The 24,285-nt window shown below is 48.2% G+C and overlaps 1 protein-coding gene across 1 annotated transcript in view; it reads right to left on the bottom strand.

The window, feature by feature from the left end:
• FAM168A (family with sequence similarity 168 member A) overlaps positions 1-24,285 on the bottom strand; it is a 59,952-nt gene that overhangs the window by 8,967 nt on the left and 26,700 nt on the right. Inside the window, exon 2 of the mRNA XM_071564776.1 lies at positions 12,477-12,564. Coding sequence (XP_071420877.1) covers positions 12,477-12,546 — 70 coding nt within the window. The 5' untranslated portion in view covers positions 12,547-12,564. The remainder of the gene's footprint in view (positions 1-12,476; positions 12,565-24,285) is intronic.

Raw genomic sequence — 24,285 nt, 5'->3', positions numbered from 1 at the left:
GAATCACCTGAGCAGGGCTGGGCAGACCCACAGGGCACCCCCAGCCAGGGCAGGGGCTGATCCAGCTCCCAGGAAAAGGGCTGATCCATCTCCCAGAAAAGGATCTGATCCAGCTCCCAGGAAAGGATCTGATCCATCTCCCAGAAAGGATCTGATCCAGCTCCCAGGAAAGGGGCTGATCCACTCCCAGGGCACAGGTTGATCCAGCTCCCACTCCAGGGGAAGTTCTAGTTCTCCATGGATTCCACTGACAAAAACCTCCCCACTTGGAACTGTTCCATTTTCAGAGAATCCTGGAATATCCTGAGAAGGGATATCCCTGGAATAGACCCACAAGGATCATCCAGTCCAGCTCCAGGACACCCCAACAATCCCACCCCATGCCTGATTTTCCAAGCACTCCTGGAGCTCTGGCAGGTTTGGAAGTGCCCACTGCCCTGGGGAGCCTGGTCAGTGCCCTCCACCCTCTGGGAGAGGGATTTTTTCCTGAGATCCCACCCAAGCCTGCCCTGAAACAGCTCCAGCCATTCCCTCAGGTCACCCTTTGGCTTTGCTTTCCTTCCACTTCTTGCAGGTCCTCCCTGCTGGAAACAGCTCCAGCTGGATAACTCCATCCCTTCTCCTGTGCTCCTGCACAAATAAATCCCTTGGACAGACCAATCAGGGCACATTAATCCTCCTTCTCTGGTGGAGAATTTGGCACTGCTGAGCTTCCCTGCCACAGTCTGTGCCCTTGGACACCATCCTGGAGCTGAGCCAACCCAGCAGTGACCAAGTGACCCTTGGAGAGTCCTCCTTCCATCAGCCACTGCCAGAAAAGGTGCAGAGATTTACTGGGCACTCCAGTCATGCTCCCCTTTTTTAATACTTTAAAACATCAAAATATCAAAAATATGACAGGTCTGAAACCTTCAGCACAAACCCACAAACACCTGACAAACCTCACAGGAATCCTGCAAAAAAACATCCTCTTTTTATGACCAATTCCTTCAAACTGCACATACTCACTAGAAAGGACTCCTGGGAGTCCTGGGAATGGCAGAGGTGCCCTTGGCATGGAAGGGGATGGAGAGGAACCCTCCAGTACTGGCTGGACACGTGCCATGGTCTGTTTGTCTCCACTCCAGAGGGTCCCAGTGCTGACACAATGAGGTCCTGCCTGCCTGGAGGAGCTTTGCCCAGCTGGAGGTCAAAGACAAGGGGATGGACCCTGAGGAGCTGGAGCCTCCTGGTTTCCTGGGAATGAGGCAGGAGAGCAAGGAATGTGCACAGGGCCCCTGGGGCTGCCCCGTGCCAGGGATCAGCCTGGAGCTGTTGCCTTTGTCAGGCCACGGAATTTGGAGGCTTTACAAGCCCTGAGAGCTCTCCAGGAAATTCCAGGAGCACGTTTTGGGCACAGATTACCCTCATTTTCTCTTGCTCAGGGAAAACCTGAGATGATTCCCATTTCCACCCTGATTCCAGCCCCACAGAGCTGCCAGGCCCTACAGCAGCTGCCTGGGAATGGGAGGCATTTGGAGGAGCCCAACTGTCCAAAGCCATTAGTGGGAGATGGTAAGAAATAAGCCCCAGTGACAGAACTGTCCCCTGTCAATCAGTGTCACTCCAGAGCCAGAGCCCTGTGTCACATCCAGACTGTGCTGGCACAAGTCTCAGGGAGGGAAAGTTCCAGAAAATGCCTTTATTCATTCCATACTGCTGCTCCTTCAGTTATTATGGAATTCACTCTGGGCTTGCTGAGCCCAAAGGAAGAGGTTGATGAAATAAAAGGGTTTGTTGCTCCTCAGAAAGTGTAACAAAGAAGTCATTGCAATTTTCCTTAAACTGTGGCTCAGCCTTATCCAATAATGTTTCCCAGCTTGGAAAACTGAAAGGAAATTCCTTTTTAAAAATGTTTTCTGGAACAAGTCGCTGCTTCCTGCACAGGACAGTTTGTTCCTACAGCACCTGTGGGGCTGGGGGAGCTAAACATGGACTTGTCCCCAGTGCTGAGTTTTGGGGTGCCAGAGGTGCCTCCTCAGACAGGAATTTCCCAGGACAAGCAACAAGGGACTCGCTTGGAAAAATGATGGCAAAAAACCACACGGTACTTTTATTGTTATTTATTCATTCCAGCTCAAATGCTTGAATTTAACAGCTCAAAAAGGTATTCCAGGTGTGCTGCCAAAGCCCAAATCCCCAGGGCTGCTGCTTCCTGAGCATGATCAAGGATTAATGGAATAAACACTGCCCAGGAACCAATCAATTCATCAGTAATCAACAGGCTAATTAAGCACAAACACTGTCCTGCTTCCCATTGCTGCTTTTTGCACTCCACATTCCGCTCTGGAATCAGGAGATTACAAATAAACCCAAATTCCACCAGACTGGAAGTGCAAGAGTTCTGTCAGGAGAGAGCCCACAAAAATCCCTCATCCCAAGGTCTGGCTGTTCATTTCCCAGTCAAGAGCTGGGAAGAGATTCCCTGTTTTTCAGACTCACGGGAAACCCACCAGCTCCTGCCCAACTCCAGTTCCATTCCATTCCATTCCATTCTATTCTATTCTATTCTATTCTAGGTGAGGCTAGGCTAAGCCATGCCATGCCATGCCATTCCATTCTATTCCATTCCATTCTATTCTATTCCATTCCATTCTAATTCCAATTCCACTCTGTTCTATTTGAAACCATTTTATTCCCTCCCATTCCCTCCCATCCCATTCCATTCTATGCTATTCCATCCCACTCCATTCCAATTCCATTCCATTCCATTCTAATCCACTCCATTCCAATTCCAATCTATTCTATTCTATTCTATCCCATCCCATTCCATTCTATTCTAATTCCAATTCCATACTATTCTATTCCACCCTACCCCATACTATTCTGTTCCATCCATCCCACTCCACTCTATTCCATTCTATTCTACTCCATTATATTCCATTCCATTCCAATTCTATTCTATTCAAATCCATTCCATTCTACTCTACTCTGTTCCTTTGTTCTGTTATATCCCATCCCATCCCATCCCACTCCACTCCACTCCACTCCATTCCATTCTATTCCATACTATTCCATTCCATTCCAATTCCATTCTATTCTATTCAAATCCATTCCATTCTATTCTACTTTGTTCCTTTGTTCTGTCCCATCCCATCCCATCCCATCCCATCCCACTCCATTCCATTCTATTCCATACTATTCCATTCCATTCCAATTCCATTCTATTCTATTCAAATCCATTCCATTCTGTTCTACTCTGTTCCTTTGTTCTGTCCCATCCCATCCCATCCCATCCCAACTCGCCTTTCTCTCCACATCCAACCCCTGACCTCACCCACCCTGATCCAGCAGAGCCAAGGCAAACCCCCCTCTGGGCACATCCCACCTCCCTTCCCACCCAGGATGCATCCACAGAATACCTGGATACCCCCAGCCCCAGCTCCCCCAAAGCCATTCCCACCACATTTCTCCTGATCCTCCTGGCAGCCACTTCTCCAGCCCCAAACCTCCCAAATCCCTGCAGTCCAACACCTCCAAACAGAACCTTTGGCACCCACACGTGCCCCACCTGCCCTCTGCCTCCTGGCCTCCCTTTTCCAGAGGCTGGGAGCCTGGAATATCCATCCATTAACAGTCCCTCAGCTCTCTAAGAGCAAACCCAAGGCTCTCCACAGCCAATCCCTGTCTCCTGAAATGCCTCTTCCCATCACACACAACCCTCCCATCCACTGCAACAGCAGTAGTTTAACCTTGGAATATTAAAGCCTCTTCCAGCAGGCACTTCAAAGGGACAGGAGCAATAAGGCCCCAACAATTCCAGGGCAGGAGCTTTTCCCTGCTCAGCTCAGGGAATAAAAGGTGGTTAAAGGGACAGGAGCCAATAAGGCCCCAACAATTCCAGGGCAGGAGCTTTTCCCTGCTCAGCTCAGGGAATAAAAGGTGGTTTTCCTTCCCCTCCATTCCTGTGGGTGGATTTTAATTGCTTTGCCGACATGTGCAGGGTGTAATCTCCTCCTGTGTTGGTCCAAGGATTAGGGCAGGACCAAGGCAAAGCCAGTTTTGATTAATATGGAAATCAGAAATTGCTTCCCAGACAAACTGGGGACTGCTCCTAAAGCTCCTTTGTCCCTGGGAAATCACAAACAGGAGGAGGAACAGGAGCAGCTCCCAGAGCCTCCCAACCTGTGCAAGAGATGCTGCAAGACCTCCAAAAATACACCCTGATGGAAAGATGGGATTCATATGGTTAGGAAAGGGCTCAGGCTGAAGACAAAGAGAGGTGAATCCCCATGGAACGAGGAAAATCAGTTTATGGGGAAAAAAAAAAGGTGCTGAGATCTCGTCACTCCTGAGTCTGCAGCCAAATGTAATGGTTCTGTCTGTTCCCAAATCAAAGCTGCTCTTGCTGAACTCCAAATATTCCTCAGGACCACCCAGCTGAGTTTAAAAGGAGACAAAAAGGTACATCCTGCCAAAGCCAAGCCTGGGAAATTCCACTGGAGTTCCCTCTGGAATCGAACACTCTGAGCAAAGGAAGAAGGACCCACTGGGTGAAGCTCCTGGGGCTAAAAATGCCAAGATGTGGGAGGAGGATTTGAGTGGGAAGGCACAATGTGGGAAAACATGGAAGCCTCACAGAGCCAGAGGCTGAGCCTGAGAGCAGGAGGGGAAATTCGATGCTCAGAGGGACCCACGAGGGTTATAGACACATATTTATATATAATTCTATATCTATCCCTGCCCTCTGGCACTGGGAAGCCATTCCCTGTGTCCTGTCCCTCCATCCCTTGTCCCCCATCCCTCTCCAGGCTCTCCTGGAGCCCCTTCAGGCTCTGGAAGGGGCTTTGAAGGGGTAAAATCCATCAGGGAAGGTTTGAGGGTTAAAAAGATCCATATGGGAAGGCTTGGAGGGATGAAATCCATAAAGGAAAGGTTGGAGGGGTAAAAAATCCAGCAGGGAAAGGTTGGAGGGGTAAAAAACCCACAGAAGGAAGATTTGCAGGGATAAAATCTAGACAAGGAAGGTTTGAGGGGTAAAATCTATACAGAGAAGGTTTGGGGGGGTAAAAAATCCATCAGGGAAGGTTTGGAGGGGCAAAAAATCCATATAGAGAATGTTTGGAGGGGTAAAATCCATACAGGGAAGGTTTGAGGGTTAAAACCCATAAAGGAAAGGTTTGGAGGGATAAAAAATCCATAAAAGGAAGGTTTGAAGGGACAAAATTTCCATCAGGGAAGGTTTGGAGGGGTAAAATCCATAAAGGAAAAGTTCGAGGGAGTAAAATCCACACAGGGAATGTCTGGAAGGATAAAAAATCCATACAGGGAAGATTTGGAAGGGTGAAATCCAGGCAGAGAAGGTTTGGGGGGGGTAACATCCTGACAGTGAAGGTTTGAGGGGTAAAAGGCTCTGCCAAATCTCCCTCCCAGCCCCAAACAGCCCCTGAGCTGACCCCAAATCCCCCTTTTCTCTGCCACACAGGAGCTAAATATTGATCCTGAGCCATTCCCTCCCTTTCCCAGCCTCCAAGTGCTGCATTAAAAGCCACAAAAGCACCTTGGAGGGAACAGTGCCACGTGCTTGGCCATGAGATGCTGCCCAGGAGGGGTCGTGAATCCCAGAAAAAGCAGGAAAAATGCAAAGGAAAGTAGGTCAAACAATTCCCATTTGCTGCAGAGGACAAAGAGAGCTGCAGGTTTCTTTATTACCTTCTGCAATTGCTCCCAAATATCTGAGGCTTCCTCTTTATCTGATTCCAATCCCACGGGATTAATCCCTGATTAAATTGAGAGGGTGTGAGATTTCATGAGGTCGCCCAATTTGGAGCATATTGGATAATGAAGTTCCATCATCCTTTGGAATTAAGGGGGGAAAATGAATGCTGGGATGTTTTATCTCCCTTCCCCCATCTGGGAGATTATTGGGATCCATGGGAGGCATCCATGTCTTACAGCCCCAGCTCTGCACCTGACCTTGGATCTGGAGATTCCATGGAATGTTTTCCAAAGGCTGGGGATTTCTCCCCTCAAAAATAGCCCCTGGATTAACTGAATGTTTCCAGGCAGCAAAAAAAAAAATGTTCACAGGCAACAGAAACTGCAGTAAATCTTAATTCCCATTCCAAAGAGCTGCACAATTCCAGGAGAAGTCACAGGTTTCCTTTGTGGAAAAAGAAAGCAGGAAGTTTGGAGGTTTTCGATGGGATATTGGGAAGGAATTCTGGCTTTGTTTGTGTGGGCTACCAGGGCTGTTTCCCACCGGGATTGGGAAGCCCAGAGGTGTTGGATTCATCCCAGGTCGGCTCCCTGTCCAAGAACTTTGGGAAATGACCTGGGAATCAAAGACAGGGAATAAAGAAACAGAGTGGAATGAGGATGTATTTAAAGGAATCCTTTGGCAGAGGATAAAGGAATGAGAGGCAAAGCAAGGAGAGAAGAGTAAAACTCCCAGCATGGACCAGCAGGCTCGTCCTTCCCATGGGATCCAGCTCCAAATGTTCCATCCTGCCATCACTGGGCACTTCCATGGAAAGCCATCAGCTCCCTGTCAGTCTAAACTGGGAAAAGGCTTTTTGCCTGAGCTGGGCCAGGCTCTGTGTCCTGCACAGGCTGTTCCTGCCACATCCCACGGGAATGATGCTGTGATGGCAACGATCCCAAGGCTCCAGGAGGATTCCCCCTGGATTGATCCACAGCACCACAATTCCAGGAACTCATGGGAGAAACCCAAACCCAGGATTAATAAGGAAAAGTGAGAAGGAAAAAGGAAAACCTGCCAGGAAAGGAGAGACCACAAGGAAATGAAGGGAACAACACCTGGACAAAGTTGGTGAACCAGCAAAATCCATCCAAAGCCTCCAGTGAGAGGAGCAAGAGGGGAGGAACTGGGAAAAACAGCCAAGGAATGATGGAATGGGATTTCTGCCAAGGACAGACAGGGCCAGGACACAGGGAATGGCTTCCCACTGCCAGAGGGCAGGTTAGATGGGATATTCGGAAGGAATACAATCCCAGGATGGTCTGGAGTGGAAGGGACCTTAAAGCCCATCCCATCCCACCCCTGCCATGGGCAGGGACACCTCCCACTATTCCAGGCTGCTCCAACCCGGCCTTGGGCACTCCCAGGGATGGGGCAGCCACAGCTCCTCTGGGAAATCCATCTCAGTCACTCCCCACCCTCCCAGCCAGGAATTCCTTCCCAATGTCCCACCTAACCCTGTGCTCCCAGGGAACAAGGGACAGGGTGAGGAGGTTTAGGTGGGATATTAAGGAAAATTCTTTCATGGAAAGGACTTTCCAGCCTTGAGCAGGGGAGTCCCTGTCCCTGCAGGGGTTTCCCAGCCCTGTGGATGTGGCACTGGGGGACAGGGTTAGTGGAGGGTCAGCAGGTGGGACTCGATGATCCCACAGGGCTTTTCCAAGGCCAACCATTCCATGATTCCTTTATTCCATCAGTGCTCTGAGAGCCATTCCAGGCCCCACTGGTGACAAGGCTCCCTCTCAACAGCACCAACCTCAGCTGAGCACGAGCTGACACATCACTGAGGGACCCAGAATGATTCCAGCTCCAAACATTCCCTCGGAAAACTGGGAAAGAAGGAACTCCAGCCCTTCCTGAGGTACCTCCTGTAGCAAAGTGAGGCCTCTGCAACTCAGTGACCTTTACTGGAGTGGAATAAAATCACTGCTCGTTTTCCAGGACGGCAAAACTCTGCCTGAAGGAGCATTTCAGTGACATTTTTAGGCCAAATCCCAACATCCTGATTGTTCCACAAGTGTTCTGGCTCCTGGGCATCTTTTTGCATGTTGATTTTATTTGTTGTTTTTAAATCAGCACAGAGAGCTGGGGGGGGGGGGTCACCTGGAGAAGGGTTTGGAAAGATCTCAGAGCCCCTTCCAGTGCCTAAAGGGGCTCCAGGATTGTTGGAGAGGGACTTGGACAAGGAATGGAGGGACAGGACAAGTGGTCAAGGGCACAGCACAGCCAAGGGAGGGTTAAGATTGTGGATTTCTCTCAGGAATTTTGGGAAGAGGCACTGCAGCTACTGCCAGAGCAACCAGCTGGATCTCCAGTGCTGGAGGAGCCGCTTCCAAATTGTCTCATTTCCATGGGGAGGAAGGTCAGGAGGGATTCAGAAAGGAAATAAATCACCTGATTAGGAGTTCAGGGCATTCCAAGGACTTGGGCAGTGAATATTCCAGCAGGCCTTTGCTTCCCAAAGCTTTGGGCAGTACATTGAAGGTGCACAAGTGGTCTGAGCAGAACACTGAAGATCCCACCTTGTTCCGGGGGGGAAAAGGGATTTTTAGTTCCCTAATTGCCATTTTCATTTCCTTGCCACCTTTCCCACTTTACCTTGGGAAGATAAAGGTGGAGAAGAAGAAGATCCACAGGCAAGGAAGGGTAAACTGCGACCCCCACAGGGAAACATTCCCCACTGGCTGGGTGGATTTTCCTGGGAGCTGAGGACATTCCTAGTTATTCCTCTGAATCCAGACAACATTTAAACCCAGAACATCCCCTGCTCTGCTTTAGCATTGTCTGTCCTGTGGGATGGACACCAGAGGTGTCCCTGCCCAGGAGATGACCTTTAAAGGTCACTTCCAACCCAAACTATCCCATGACCCCAACCCTCAGCTGCTCCTCTCCCATTCCACCATTCCTGAAACTTCCAATCCTCAGCTGCTCCTCTCCCTTCCTGCCATCCCAGAAACTGGGCAGCTAATTGGCCCCACTAATTGCCCATTCTTGGAACACAAACCCCTCCGTGCTCAGCATCCCGAGGCAGGGCTGGGAATGGGAATGTGTTCAGGATGAGCCTCTTGTCCTGTCTGTGCCAGTGACTCATTCCCTCCAGTTTGGGAGGAAGTGGAAATCCATTGGAAAAGCAGCACCAGCTGCAAAAGGCTTTGTGTGCACAGAAACTTTGGGGGAAAAACCCAAACCCCCAGAAAATCAAAGCTGTGGGCAGAGCTCGGGATGCTGAACCTTCCCAGAACAGGAAACTTCCCAAAGGAAACTGGGAGGGCAAAAGGGAACATTTGGGAATTTGGAGGGATGAAAAAGAAGGGTTTGGTCTTGCCATGAAGGCTTTGAGGTGCTGCTGTTTGATGCTCCTCAAACACTTCAGAAAACAAGGATTTGGGGATAAAATGCCCAGGAGAAGCTTCTCCAAGGGCAGAGCAGGAGCAGATGGATCAGAGCTGCCTCCAGATGGACCTGTGGAGAAGCACCTGGATCACCTGGAGCAGCCCATTAACCAAGGAAGCCCCAGGGAATTCCAGGGATCTTTTAATTACTGGTTAATGGAGGAGCTGGAAGCAAACAAGGGGATGAATCCATGGCAGCTGAGTCAGTGCCTGGCAGGATCTGATCCTGAGCTTAACACCTCTGGAATTCCCTTCCCACCAGCCGCACACCAGCTTCTCCTTCCAGGCTGGGACACCCAGGGCTGTTCCCACAGGAATACAGGGGCATTCCCTGCTTTAGGACACAAAACAGAAGCTCCAAACCCACTCAGGTCACTCCATCCAACTTTTGGGATAATCCTCCCATCTGGATCTGCCCTTGGCAAAATCCTGCACGAGGATCATGGTGGATTTTATAACCAACATTGCCTCAAAAATGGGATTAAAATTCCCTTAAAAACATGCTTAGCTCTGAATCCATCAGGGAGATGGATGAGATGATCCTTGGAGGTCCCTTCCAACAGAAGATCCCACCAAGATCTGCAGAGCAGGACTGACTCCTTGACATTTCCAGGAAATCCTGCACCCAACAGAGTGACACATTTGGGAGGTGAGGGCTGGGTTAGGCACAAATCATGGATTAATTTAATCCTGGATGGAAAAGGCAAACTCGGACCCACCAGAAAGCAGAAGGAGCCAGGCCTGGCTTGCCTGGGATCCAAACCCATCCCAGCAAAGCCAAACTACAGGAAAATTAGGGAAAAGAGTCTGATATAGGGGGGAAGGTAATGACACCAAAATACAGGGAATGTGGCTTAGTGGCAATTTCAGGGAATTCTGGAATGGTTTGACTGGGAAGGAACCTTAAAGTTCCATGGGCAGGGACACTTCCCACTATTCCAGGCTGCTCCAGCCTGGCCTTGGACATTCTCAGGAATGGGGCAGCCACAGCTTCTCTGGAAAATCCATCCCAGTCCCTTCCCACCCTCCCAGTCAGGAATTCCTTCCCAATATTTCCTTCCCAGGGATTTTTCCCATCCTATCAGTGCTACAGTTTTGTCTGTGGAGTCTTCAAATTCCCTTTAATCCCCTTTGCTTCCCCAGCTGCTCCCATGGAATTCCCCCCTCCTGGATGTGGGATCCACACTCAACAAGGACCAACCTGGAGCAGCTTTTCCCTGAATTCCCAACTTTGGTTCTCATGGCAACAGGTCACAACCCTCCCATTGCCATGGTAATCTCCTGCAGAAGGGCTGAAATGCAGCTCCCAGTTATTTTTAGTTTGGCCTCTATTCCCATGGAGACCAACTTTCCCTGGAAGTGTTTGATGCTTTGTGCTTGGAGGAGCCTCCTGGAAATCTGGGAGGGGAAAGGCAGAGTTCCAGCTCAGCCTGTCCCTCCTGGAGCCTCCACCTGGTTCTCCTGGGGCACCTTTGCCATTCTTATTCCCTTTTCCTGTGTGATTTGTGCCATTTGCTTTTCCTGGAGTGCTCCAACACCTGAACTCTCTTTTTATGTCCCAGTTTTTTATTGAATTCCTTGCACATCCCTCAATTTCTTATTGTATTCCTTGCACATCCCCCCAGATTTTTATTGAATTCTTTGCACATCCCTCAATTTTTTTATTGAATACTTTGCAAATCCCTCAATTTTTTATTGAATTCTTTGCAAATCCCTCAATTTTTTATTGAATTCTTTGCATATCTCCCAGTTTTTTATTGTATTCTTTGCACATGCCACTATTTTTATTGCATTTTTGGCATTAAATTCTGCCTGCAAAGTTCAATATCTGCACAGGGGGGAAAAATCCACACAGGAAAACCTCAAGAAGAGCCAGGACAGGACATTTCAAGGGGCAGTTTGGAGCTGCTGCATGTACAGATTTTAAGCACTTGTGGACACTCCTGGAATGCCATAAAGGAGTTTTTCCCAAGGGATGGAGGGACAGGACACAGGGATGGAGGGACAGGACACAGGGAATGGCTTCCCACTGCCAGAGGGCAGGGATAGATGGGATACTGGGATGGAACTGCGGTCTGGGAAGGTGAGGAGGGACTGGGATGGATTTCCCAGAGCAGCTGTGGCTGCTCCTGGATCCCTGGGAGTGTCCAAGGCGAGCCTGGAGCCACTGGGATGTATCCAGCAGGAATGGGGGGCCCCGGGGGGCAGTGGGAAGGGAAGGAACCAGCCTGGCACACTGAGGGGCCTTTCAGGCTCCCTCTTTGAGCAGTGCCAGACAGCTCAGAGCTGCAGGATTCTCTTCCTGCTCTCCTCAAAGCACGGCTTGGGATCCAGCAAATCATCTCTGGCCACAGAGCCATTAAAATTCCACCCCAGTCCTGCCTGGGATGAAAGGAGGGCAGAGAGAGGGAGGGCAGGAAAACCAGGAGAGACAGGAATCTGCAGGGAAGCAACACCTGAGGTGGGTTCCAAAGGAGGCACAACCTGGCAGAGCCAGGGCTGGAAATGGGGGGGCTCCAAGGTCCCTTCCAAGCCAAAATTCTGGGATGCTGAGATTAATAAACTCAGCTTTGGGAAAGCTGATTCCCGTTAAACCAGAACCAAGATCCTGGGCATAAAGCACAGTGGGAAAACAGGAATTCACAGATTACAACCCAGGGAAAACAGACTTTTAGCAGAATTTAGGGAGCAGTGACCTCCATGCTGCAGGTTTTCCAGGCATTTAAAGGATTCACACTGGACCTTTTAGCACACTCAGCATACCCTGTGATTCCAAGATTCCACGAGTTACCTGGAAGTTTTCCAGCACAAAAATCCCACATTTAACCATAAACCCAAGAGTATCCACAAGTCCCAGCTCCTCCCTCTCCCAGGCCAGGAGGATTTCCCTGCCAATTAATAAACATGGAGAAATGCCAGAGGGGAAATATTCACTGGATCCACTTCATCCATTTTTAATCACCTTGAAATCAATTCCACACCCTGAAAATTCCAAGCCAAGCTCAGTTCCAGAGCCAAGCCCAGCTCCACTGGCAAAGCTCCCCCTGACTATCCCAGCACCTTCTTCCTGGTTTTATTGATCTAAAGAACCTCCCTTTGGATCCTTTTCCTTAGGAATTCCCAGGGAATCCCCCTATGGATTCAGATCCAACTCTCCTCACCATTCGCTGCTGGTGTCGCTGGAAGGTTTTCCCTGCGAGTCCCATTCCCTGATGGAGATTAATCACTCCCTGATGGATTAATCACTCCCTCATGGATTGATCATTCCCTGATGGATGAATCCCTCCCTGATGGATTGATCATTCCCTGATGGATGAATCCCTCCCTGAAGACCCCAGTCCTACCTGTGTATGCCATGTTCTTCGGGTTTCCATAGGGAGCCCCCGGCTGGACGGGGCTGTAAACGGGATTCATGGTGGAAGACCAGGAATTCTGAGGACAAAAGAGAAGCAGAGTTGAGTGTTTCATGGCAACATTCCCCCTCTTGTAATTCCAGACACAGAGAGCTGGGAAGGGCAGGATTTACAGCCAGACATCACCACCAGAGAGATATTTAATAATTCAGGCTTTGGGGCTCTCTGTTAATTCCCAAACTTCTCCAGCACTGCATGTTCTGCCTGCAGATGGATCCAACACATCCCTGCTCCAGAGGGGCTCAGGAATCATGGCCACTTCCAGCTGGGACAAAGAGGAGAAGCCACCAAGGCAGACCAGGAATTGTTCCCCTTGGAAAAGCAAGATGTTCCTGGGTGAGGAAACCAAGCCCAGCCCAGCCCTGACCTTTGGGAAATCAGAGGATCAAAGACCATTCCCAAATACTTGTGAGATTCCAGTGTGAAAAGTGGCATCCAGTGCCACTCCCCATCTCAGAATTCCCCTTGAAATCAAGATCTGTGAGCCAGGAGATTCCAAGAGCCCTCATAGTCCTCTGTCCAACAAGGCTGGTGGGACCAGGTCAGCTCCTTGGGAGTTTGATTTAGAGGAGAGCCAAGGAACTTGGGAATTGTCTCCTCCGTGTCAGTTCAGCAACTGGCTCAGTTAATTATCCTAATGAAGCACATTCTCCCTTGGGATTAAGGGGAAAATCAGTCATTAAGCTCCATTAGGCAGTCCATTTGTCTGCACTTATCCAGGAGAACCAAACCCAGCCTGGCTCCCAGATCCCACACGTGCTGCTTCAGCATTCCCAAACAACAGCCTCTTCCCAAGCAGCCTCCAGGGAGGGAGCAACTTCCTTGGATCATTAACTCCTCCTGCTTTACCTCCAGCAGGAACAGCCAACGGTGAGAGGCAGCCCCGGCTGACTCGGCAACAATTAGTGCTTAATTAATTAGCTGTCCCTCCACCCCAGAGCTGGCACCAGAGGAGCAATTCCAAGAGCAGAGGGATTCAGGGATAAAGTCCAGGGACACAGGGAGTGCCCTCAGTGGCCTCTGGGAATGTTCCCACCATCGGGAAAAGCAGGGTACAAGTTGATGTCCACGGATTGACATTCCAGCAGAAGGTGGATGGCCCTTGTCCCAAGTCCCTCTCCAGCTCCTGGAGTCCCGTCAGGCTGGAAGGTCTCCCTGGAGCCTTCCCTTCTCCAGGTTATCCGCACCCAGCATTCCCAGCATTCCCAGCCCAGAGGGCTCCAGCCCTGGAGCATCTCCGTGGGCTCCTCTGGTGCTCCAAGCCCGACCACCACATGCCTCATCCACGATCCCTCCAACAGATCTCTGGAAAAGCAGGACCAGGGAAAGCTCTCCCTGCCCACAGCGATTCCTCCCGAAGTTGGAAGTTCTGGAAAGGAGGGAGTGCCAGGGAATGTGCCCGGAGGTGCCAACATGGCACAGCACGAGGAGCTCCTGCGGCCCCACCACCCAAACCTCCCCCTGGACACCCAAACACCTCCAGCAAATTCAGTCAAATAAAATAAATCAAAATGAAAGAAAGTAAAATAAAATAAGTAAAAAATACAGTAAAATAAAAAGTAAAAATTAAAATAAATTAAAATAAAGTAAAAAGTTAAAATTAAGTTAAAAGTAATAAAATAAATGAAAATTAAGGAAATAAATAAATGAAATTTAAAATAAAATAGATAAAATGAAATAAATAAAATAAAAATAAAATTAAATAAAATAAATAAAAATTAATGAAATAAATAAATAAAAATAAGGATTAAATAAATAAAATGAATAAAATTTAAAATAAAATAATAAAATGAAATAAACAAAATAAATAAAAATTAATGAATAATAAAAATAAAATAAAAATAAATAAAATTTAAAATGAGAGAATAAAATAAAAGAAAAACTAATTAAATAAATAAATAAAAATTAAAATAAAATAAATAATAAAATGAAATAAAAGGGGAATTAATGAAATAAATAAATAAAATTCAGAATTAAATAAATAATAAAATGAAATAAATAAAATAAAAATAAAACGAAATTAAAATTACTTAAAGGAAAATAGCAAGTCAAAAATCATAAAGGAAAATAAAATAAAGTAAAATAAAAATAAGAATAAAATGAAATAAAATACTAAAGTAAAATAGAGTAAAATAAAAATAAAAGTAAAATGAAGTAAAATAACGTAAAATAAAACAAAATAAAAATAAAATAAAATAAAAAAGTAAAAATAAAATAAAGTAAAATAAAATAAGAATAAATAAACTAAAATAAAATAAAGTAAAATAAAAAATAATTAAATTAAATTAAATTGAAGTAAAATAAAGCAAAATAAAAATAAAACAAAATAAACTTACCTAAAATGAAACAAAATAAAAAAAGAAAAAATTAAGAAGTAAAAATAAAACAAAGTAAAATAAGAATAAAATAAAATTAACTAAAATAAAAAATAAAAATGAAAGTAAAGCATATTGGAATAAAATAAAGAAATAAAGTAAAATAAAAACAAAAATAAGTCAAATAAAAATAAAATAAAAATAAAACAAAATAGAAATAAAATTACCTAAAACCAAATATAATGAAATAAAGGTTGGGAGGGACCTTAAAGCCCATCCAGTTCCATGGGCAGGGACATTCCACGATCCCAGTTTGCTCCTGGAACCAGCTCCACTCCCAGGAATTCCAGCTGAGGAAAACCAAAGGCTTTGGTGTCACCCTGGCAGGTTTCCAGGCAGGAAAGCCCTTGGCACAGAGGGATCCCACAGTGGGAATTCCCAGGTTTCCCTGCAGGACCAGGGGCTGCCCCGGCAGGTGACCCACTCCCACATGGATTTTTCCAAAGCCCCTGGGAGTGCAATCCTCCCTCAGCATTCCCAAAGTGTTTCCTTGATACATTCCCTAGGGGGGAGTGGGAATGCAGGAGTCAGAGCGCAGGGAATGACATCCCATAAATATAATACACATTTCTCCACAGAAATTTCCCAGGGCATTCTTGGGAATGTGCTTTCCCACCAGGATCCCTCCCTGGCATTCCTGGGAACACGCCTGGAACTCTCCTGCTTTTTCCTTGATGCCAAATTCCTGTCACTGGCTGAGAAGAGAAGGAAAAGTTTGATACTGAAGGCCAAGAAGGAAATTTTGGGAGGATTTTTTCCTGCATTTCCACAAAACACGAGATCTTGGAAACAAAATATTATTCTTAGGAAAAAGGTTTTTCCCCAGAGGGAGCACTGGGATTGGCTCCCTATGGAAGTGGCCACTTCCAAACCTGCCAGAGCTCATGGAGTTCCAGACAACACTCCCAGCACATGGTGGGATTGTTGGGGTGTCCTGGGGCTGGACTTGGATCCTGGTGGGTTCCTCCCACTCTGGATATCCCAGGATTTATGCTCTGCCTGTGGGAGCAGAGCAGAATTCCCATCCCTTCCAGCAGCACCAGCTCCACAGTGACATTCCCGAGTGACCCAGTCCCTGTAATCCCCTTCTGCTGGATACAAATGCTAATCCTGATGGGCAATTCCCACCTGATCCCATAAATCTGCAGACACCGGATTTGGGAATAGAAATGAGAGCAGAGACAGAACTGCTCAGTCTGTTCCCAGCAATGAAGAGGCCAAAAACCCTCCACTGATATTTAGGAAATATTGTGGGATCAGAAATCCTGGGATCATGAAAATTGGAGGATGCTCCTTGAGGAAGTGGATTAGGAAGGAAGAGGGAGAAATCCCAGAGGGAATGCAAGAGCAGCAGGTGCATCCCTGAGCCCCAAGCCAGGAACAGAGGCTGAGTCACAGCAGCTCCATTTGGAATAAATCCACCAGAATCATTCCTAAAATAGGTGAGTAGAATCCTAAGAAGGAGAAAAAGGAAATTCCATCCTGAGAATAGAATGGAAAACCTCCTGCCTGAGAGTTCAGCGTGGTGAGGAAAGCTCTGGGCTCTGCAGCATCCCAAGGGAATGGAGCACAATCCTGGAATTCCAGAGGAGCCACGTGAAAACGCAGCTCCACTTCCAGCCCTGTGATCCAGGACTTCCCACCGGCTTTCCCTGGGAAAGGAAAACCCCCTGGGGGGTTTGAGGCTGGTCAGTGTTTACCCAAAAATCCAAGTCAGGCTCCACACGGACAGCTGGAATTCCAGGAGTTCACCTTCCCAGGGATGATGAGGCTGGGAAAGTCACTCCTGGAAAGGTTTGGGAACTCCCAGGATTCCCAGGAAATCAGAGCTGATGGCTCCAGCAGCTCTGCCTTGCAGGGGTGGCTTTTCCAGCAGCCTCAGCCCATGGATCCTTCCCTGACATTCCCAAGCACATCCCACTGTGGATCCTGCACGACTCAGCCCATCGCTCATTATGTGGCTGTTAATTAGGGCTCCACGTCACAGCCCCAGCAATTAAACATCCTCACCATCTCTCCTTCCTTCCCACCCACGTCCCACTTCCCAGGAAAGAGCTGGAAGTTGTGCTGCAGCTGGGCTGGGATTCCATCCCTCCTGGCCATGACTGTGGGGGGATCTGCTGGTCCATATCCTGTATATCCCACAGACATTCCTGGTATAGGCTGGAGACTCCACAGGGAGTCCTGCCAGACCCACCCCATCAATCCAAACACACCAACTTCCAGAGGTTCATCCAAAGCTGCTCCATGTAATTAAACCAGCCCAAATTCCTGGACTATGCCATGAGTTCTCTGTTGGGAAAAGCTCTACAATAAATCAGGAACACAGATCCCTGGATCTGGTCAGAATCCTCCCTCTCTGAGCCATCACTCCAGAGCAGAGCCTTGGCTGGGCCACTGTGGAGCTCCAGGCACATCCATAAGGATTTCCTGTGGCACTTTTCCATGTGCTGTTAGTATGTCCTGAAAACATGGAATGAGAGGGACCTCTGGGAACTCAGCTCGGATTCCCCAGGAGACAATTCAATATTTTAACCACAGAAACGAATTCCTTGCTTGCCCTTTGGCCAAACCAACCCTCTTTTTCCATCCCCAGGAAGCAGATGTGGTCTGACAGCCTCCTTTCCAAAGGTTACCTGGAACACAGAGCTGGGAATTACTCTGGGAAAGGGACTGAACACTGATCCAACTTGCCCTGCACTTCCCTCACTATTCCCTCTCTGGGCAAGGGCAGCACGTGGAAATCTGCTCCACATCCCTGGGAGACAATGGTCCAACACAAGTGGGAACTGTTTCCTTATCAAACATCCCTCCACAAGGCAAAGGGGTAGAATTGCTCATTTCCAAGTGTTTCTGGAAGGGCAGGAAAAGGGCAAACAACCCTGTGCTGGCTCTGCCTGAAATGCACCTCCTGCATCCCAGGATCAAACCCTGCCATCCAAAGCCACCCCTTGGGAATCCTGCACATTCCCTGAGGATCTCTCCTGCATTTTTTCATCCCAGTGGCTGGCTTTGCCACGAGGACTGGGAGGGCTGGCTCAGGAATTCTGCAAACAAGCAGCACTTCAGGTCCCCCTACCAAGAAAAGAGGCTTATTTGGAAGAGGGAAAAACTGCCATGAGGATGTTCCCAAGGACTTGGCTCTGACTGACACGATTCCATTTTTGTGACATAACTTGGCTTGTCAGAACAAATTCCCTGAGCAATATTTGACAACTCCTGTGCCCAAGAAATCCTGTGGTTTTTTTTAAATCAACATTAGCAGTGGATTCCCAGCCGGAATCCTGCAGACACAAACCCTTCCCACAATAAAAAGCCATTTTTAACCCCCAATAAATGATTTTAAGGTAGGAAAAGGAATTTTTGGGGGCTGGATTGCACCACAGAGACCCATGTCCTGCTGAGGCACTTCCAGTGGGAAAGAACACTCAGGAAAAGGAATTTTTCAACCATAAAATATAAGTATGAACAGTCTGGAAAAGCTCCAGGCACCCTGTGAGCCCCAGGACTCTGGAATCCAGCACAGTGGGACATTCCATACAATGATTCCAAGACCAGGGGAAGCAAAGCCATGAGGCTGGAAATCCCTGACAAAGATAATCCCGGGAAACAACAACAAACCATTCCTGGGTCACTTCTGATGAATCCCCAGATCTTTTCCAGGCCCTTTTGGTGAAGAAACCCCTTCCCAAGGTGACCTGCCCATGGAAAAGGCAGCAGCAGCTTCCCAAGGGTCAAGAGCTGCCATGTGGGATTCCCAAGTGCCTGTTTCCATGGAATGCCAGGATGGTTTGGGCTGGAAGGGACCTTCAGGGACACCTTGTTCCAACCCCCTTCCAGTGCCTAAAGGGGCTCCTGGAGAGCTGGAGAGGGACTTGGGACAAGGGATGGAGGGACAGGACACATGGAATGGTTTCACATGGACAAAACACAGGGATAGGTGGGATATTGGGAAGGAATTCCTGGCTGGGAGGGTGGGGAGGGACAGCATGAGAGGAAATGGCCTCAGGTTGTGCCAGGGGAGGGTCAGGTTGGACACTGGGAATATTTCCTCACGGAAAGGGCAGTCCAGGCCTGGAACAGGCTGGAGTTCCCATTCCTGGGGGATTGAACAGCCTGTGGATGTGGCTGGATTTTAGAAATGCATTAAAATATAGTTATTTGGAATATAAATACAAATATATTAAGATAATGTAACTCTATTGAATAGAAATATATGAAAATACTATAAATATATTAAGTGTAAATATTGGAAAGAAGGGAATTTTCCACAGGGTTGGAAAAAGGCAGAACCTCAGGAGCAAACACCTTTGGAAAGACAAACCACCATGGAAGACACCGGGACATCATCACACACATCCCAAATATCCAGGCTGCTTGTTAAGCCCAGGAAATTCCGTGTTTTCCACCATTTCCCCTCATCCAAGGACTCCAAATGTGATGCCCAGCAGTGGGGAATGTGGAGATTTCCAGGTGCAGCTGGAGATTGGAATGTTGGAAAAACATGGGTCCTCATTCCATGGTCAAGTGTTCCAAGCCCCACTGCCCAAAGAAAGGAAGGAATTGCTGGAGGATCCAACTGTTGGCTCTAAATGATGAGTTTGGATGGAAACACAATCCAGCAGCCTTTTCCTGGAGCATTTAATGAGATAAAATCTGAGAGAAAAGGAGACTTCACACAGACAGAGGGAAATCTTGATTCCCAAACACACCAAAGCATCCAAATAATGCCAATGGAATTCCTTTCTTTTTCCAGCCAAGTGGGATTCTGGAAGGTCTAATTAAAAAAAAAACCATAACATTGGGGTGGGATCCAGTTAATTTGCAGCCTTTTGTGTGGAGAATCCATGGCCAGACTTGGGGACCATGGGAACCACCCACTGGAACACACTCCAAAATGTGGCAATTCCAAGGATGAAACACAGTCAGACTTCCAGAATTTGAGGGGGTTTTCCCATTGGCCTGTAAGGGAAAAATCCCAACCTCACCAGGCCCTTGGTGATGCCAAACAACAGGAGCATGGGAAGGAACTGGAGCACAGGAATTCCCATCTGAGCATGAGGAAGAACCTCCCTGTGGGGGTGGCAGAGCACTCGGAAGAGAAGTTTTGGAGTCTCCTTCCCTGGGAATATCCCAAGAAGTGCCTGCTCCTGATTTGGTGCTCCAAATTCCAGGATTCTGGGATTCACGTGCTGCTGGAATGTGGCAAAACAGGCAAATCCAAGGCTCCCAACAAACCCCTGGACACCATTCCTGCCAATCCCACATCACCAAGTTCTGGCTCCCACATGTTCCCAGGGAACACCATTAACCCTCCACTGAGTTTGGCCAATCCCTTCCCAGTGTCCCTGTCGGTAATTGGCTCTCGCTCCTCGGAATCCCAATTAGCCCCTCCAGCCTGGGAAAGGCAGGGATGAAGAGCCCCTAACGAGCTCAGGGAGCAATCAAAGGGTGCAGTGAAAAGCTGCCTCTCCCCAACCTGCTCTCTGTGCACTCAACCAACACTAATTAATGCTTTGAACGGAGCTCTCCCCCTTTCAGCCCCCAAATCAGAACAAAGGAATGTGGGGAAGGTGCAGCTCATTAAATTCCAAAGGCACTCCAGCACAGCCAGGTAATTCCAGCAGCTCTGAGCTCCAGGAGCTGGGCAGTCCACAGGGAATATGCAGTTCTCCATAGTGGGAAGAGGTGGTGAATTGTCCAGCTGGGGTTTGGGGGAGAAGGATGTGGAGCAAACACTGTGGAAGGAGCTGTGGGAATGGGGAGGAATTTTGTTCCCCCAAAATCCCACATCCCGTCCCTGGAAATATTCCAGGCCAGGTTGGATGGAGCTGCTGGAAAAATGCTTCCCTTCAGCTCTGCATTTGAAGCATTCCCAGCCCAGGGAAGGCCTCCCCAAACTGGCAGAAATAATCCCGAGATTCAAGAGCAGAAATTTTCCACAGGAGTTTGGAAATGTTGAGGAGCCAAAGCTTGAAGTCCAGGCCCAGCTCCAAATTCCCCAGTGGATAAAACCCAGCCTAATGTAAGGGAGCATTCCAAAATATTTACCTCAAACAGATCTTTTGGAGAGGTAAGAGAGGGATTTGGGGATACACATGGATTTTCCACACAAACACACTGGGATTAATTTCTGCTGGAATTTCTCTTGGGATGTGGGGAGTGGGATATTCCTGAGCAGGAAATACCCAAAGGAATTAAATTAAGAGACCAAGCACACACATATTTGAGAGTTTAACCCAATTACTTCCACCTTTTGATCTCTCCATGAAATGAGTGGAAAAAGGGGATGTTCAGCCCAAAATTCAGGGTCTGATGAGGTTGGGGGAGATTCCAAGCAGGGAATTCCCACAGCCTGGAGGGCAATTCCATCTCCTGGGAGATGCCAACCAGGAGCTGTTCAGCCAAGGCCCCCAGGTTCCAACAATTCCAGTCCTGGGTCTCCAGGGATCATGCTGGAAGCAACCAGGACTGACAGGGAATGAGCAGACCGAGGGCAACTGGGCTATACTGGGAGTGACTGGGACCACATTGCAGGTGACTGGCTCATCCTGGGACTTACTGGGCTATACTGGGAGTGACTGGGACCACACTGGGGGTGACTGGCTGATTCTGGGACTTACTGGGCTATACTGGGAGTGACTGGGACCACACTGGGGGTGACTGGCTGATTCTGGGACTTACTGGGCTATACTGGGAGTGGCTGGGACCACACTGGAGGTGACTGGCTCATCCTGGGACTTACTGGGCTATACTGGGAGTGACTGGGACCACACTGGGGGTGACTGGCTGATTCTGGGACTTACTGGGCTATACTGGGAGTGACTGGGCCCTGGGAAGTGCAGGATGCAGGACTGGGAGGGCAATCCCTTCCAACATGTTTTATGCATCAGAAAGGACCAGGAAAGCTCCTGCTCCCAAACCAGGAGCAGCTCCTGGGAATGGCTCTTTATTCTCATCATCCCAGGTCTGAAAGGTTCACATGGAATAGTTTTTCCTGCTTTCCACTCCCTGATTCCGAATTACATTCCCTCAAAAAACCACTCTGGGGGAGAAACCAGGATGCAGAAAAGGGTGGATGGAGCCAAACACGTGAGATTTCCTTTGGGAATGCTGATCCATCCCACTCTTCCCTCCAGAATGACACTTTTTGCAATGAAACGAAGGAAATCAAAAGGAATCCTTGGAGAGAACTCCAAACCCACCCTGGTGACACTCCAAGGTCCAGCTAATCCAAACACTGTTGATCCCACTCAGGGAAAGGGGGCAGGAATATTCCCACTTGTGTGTATTTCTACACTCCAACAGGAATATTCCTTGCTTGGAATTTAATCCTGTTTCCAGGCTTTTCATCCCTTCCAAATTCAAAGGCACAAGCCTAAAATGTGTCCAGGAAAGCAGGAGTGAATTCCAGCAGAAACAAGGACTTGACAACCCCCATTCCAGCCCACTCCTCAGTGGAGCACAGTCTGTACCCAGGGAAGGCAGGAGGCACCAAATATAACAGCCCCATTTTCATTCCTTCCAGGAATACACAAATTCCTGCTGCAAGAAGACGTGGGCTGAGGCTTCGCTTCCAACAGCTCCGGAAAACGCAGCAAATCCCTCCTTTTGTGGCAAGAAAGGAGCAGAAAATAAGCTCAGGCAAAGGGGGGAGGAATCACCTCCCCCAGATCTTCCTCCAGCCCTGGATTTGGGGATCTTCCCACGGGATCAGCCGCTCCTGCTGCTGCTCCAATCTCTCTGCTGCTTCCCTCAGTCAGTTGGATTCCCAAATTTGCTCCAAATCCACATTTTGGGGTATTTTTATATAAGAAGTCAACAAGCTCTTGCTCAACACACACCAGAAGTCCATGCCTAGTGGTGCTGAATTCCTGAGGGTTCCCAGGATTCAGCAGGAGGATGGGACTCCCACAGCCAAGGGATTATCGGGATATTCCCCTTTTTGTGGCTGCTGGAGGGACAGGAGAAGCACCAACACTTTCCTGCAGATTCACCCTCTCTTGGGGTGGTTTTTTGGGGCACCATTCCCAGCTCTGACAGAAGCCACACACCCAACACCTTCCTGAGTATTGTGTGGATTATGAACATTCCTGGAAATATTAGGGGAAAACAAGTTTTTTCCAGCTTTTGCAGAGGATTTTAATGCTTTCCCATTCCAGCAGCCCAGTCCCAGCCCAGGCTAATCCCTCCCCACAGCTTTTGTTCCTCACAGTCAGCTCAGCTCACGGAGCAGGACAGGAATGGGCCACTGTTCCTTCTTCAGGAATTGCAGAGCGAGGATTTCCTCACTTCCCAAGTTTCTGGTGTCTCCTGGTCCTCCTGAACTTTCCCCCTGGCTCTAATAAATCCATGTGCTCCTTCCAAACTCCTCCAGGTTGTCTCACAGCTCTGCCAGCATCTCCCATCCACATTCCACATGCTCCTCTGTTGGATTTTCCGGTGCTGACTCCTACTTGGAGAACTATTCCCTGCACAAAAACACCCTGGATTTTCCTCCAAACAATTCCCCAAAGTGGATTTTTCACCCATTCCCCTTCCCACAACAGGCAGGGTTTCCACTCCCAGGTTATAAAACAAGCAGGAATGGTTTTTAATTCCTTGAGTTGGGTATTTCACACTTCACTTTTTATTGGATGTCCTGGAGACCATCCAAACGTGTCAAATACCCCACTTTGCTCCCAAAATTCCTTTGCTGCCGCTGTTATCCCGAAGATTCCAGTTGTTATCCCAGCCACTGTATTCCTTCAGCAATCCCAACCCAACTCTATTTAATGCCTGCCCTGCAATCAGAGCTCTGCCCTCCCTCACTTTGGAAGTTTATTACACCCTGCAATGACAATTAACACCCTTTGGCATCATTTGTAGGAATTCCTGTGATTTTCCAGTTGAATCCAAGGCTTGTGTGCCCAGCAAACTTGGAATACCCTGGTGCCCACCCCTTGGGAAGACATGGATGTCCTGCAAGGGGATTTGCAGCTCTAGAAATTATTCTACAAATAATAAAGACACACAATGGATTTTCCAGAGGGGTTTGGGTGGGATTTTTATCCTTATAAAAATAAGGTGGGACTTCCCTCATGGAATTATTCCCAGAGGCAAGGTAGGAATAATACAGGAGCTGCTCCTGCCAGATGTGTTTTCCCACCTACATCTTTCCAATGGGGATTCCCAAGTTTCCTCAGGGTTTGGGGGTGGGTTTGCTACCCTGCCACAAGTTTTACTCCCAGTTTATCCCTGGATTTTTTACAAGGTACATCCCACCCCACCTTCCAAGTGTTTGAGAAAGATGTTTAATTGGTGCCACTGTGACATTTTTGGGGTGGGATCCATGGGGGGATTCTTGGGGGAGTCTGTGCAAGGCC

This window comes from Pithys albifrons, chromosome 1 (genome assembly GCF_047495875.1).
Source record: "Pithys albifrons albifrons isolate INPA30051 chromosome 1, PitAlb_v1, whole genome shotgun sequence".
NCBI lineage: Eukaryota > Metazoa > Chordata > Aves > Passeriformes > Thamnophilidae > Pithys > Pithys albifrons.
This window is presented reverse-complemented; position numbering and strand designations above follow the sequence as displayed.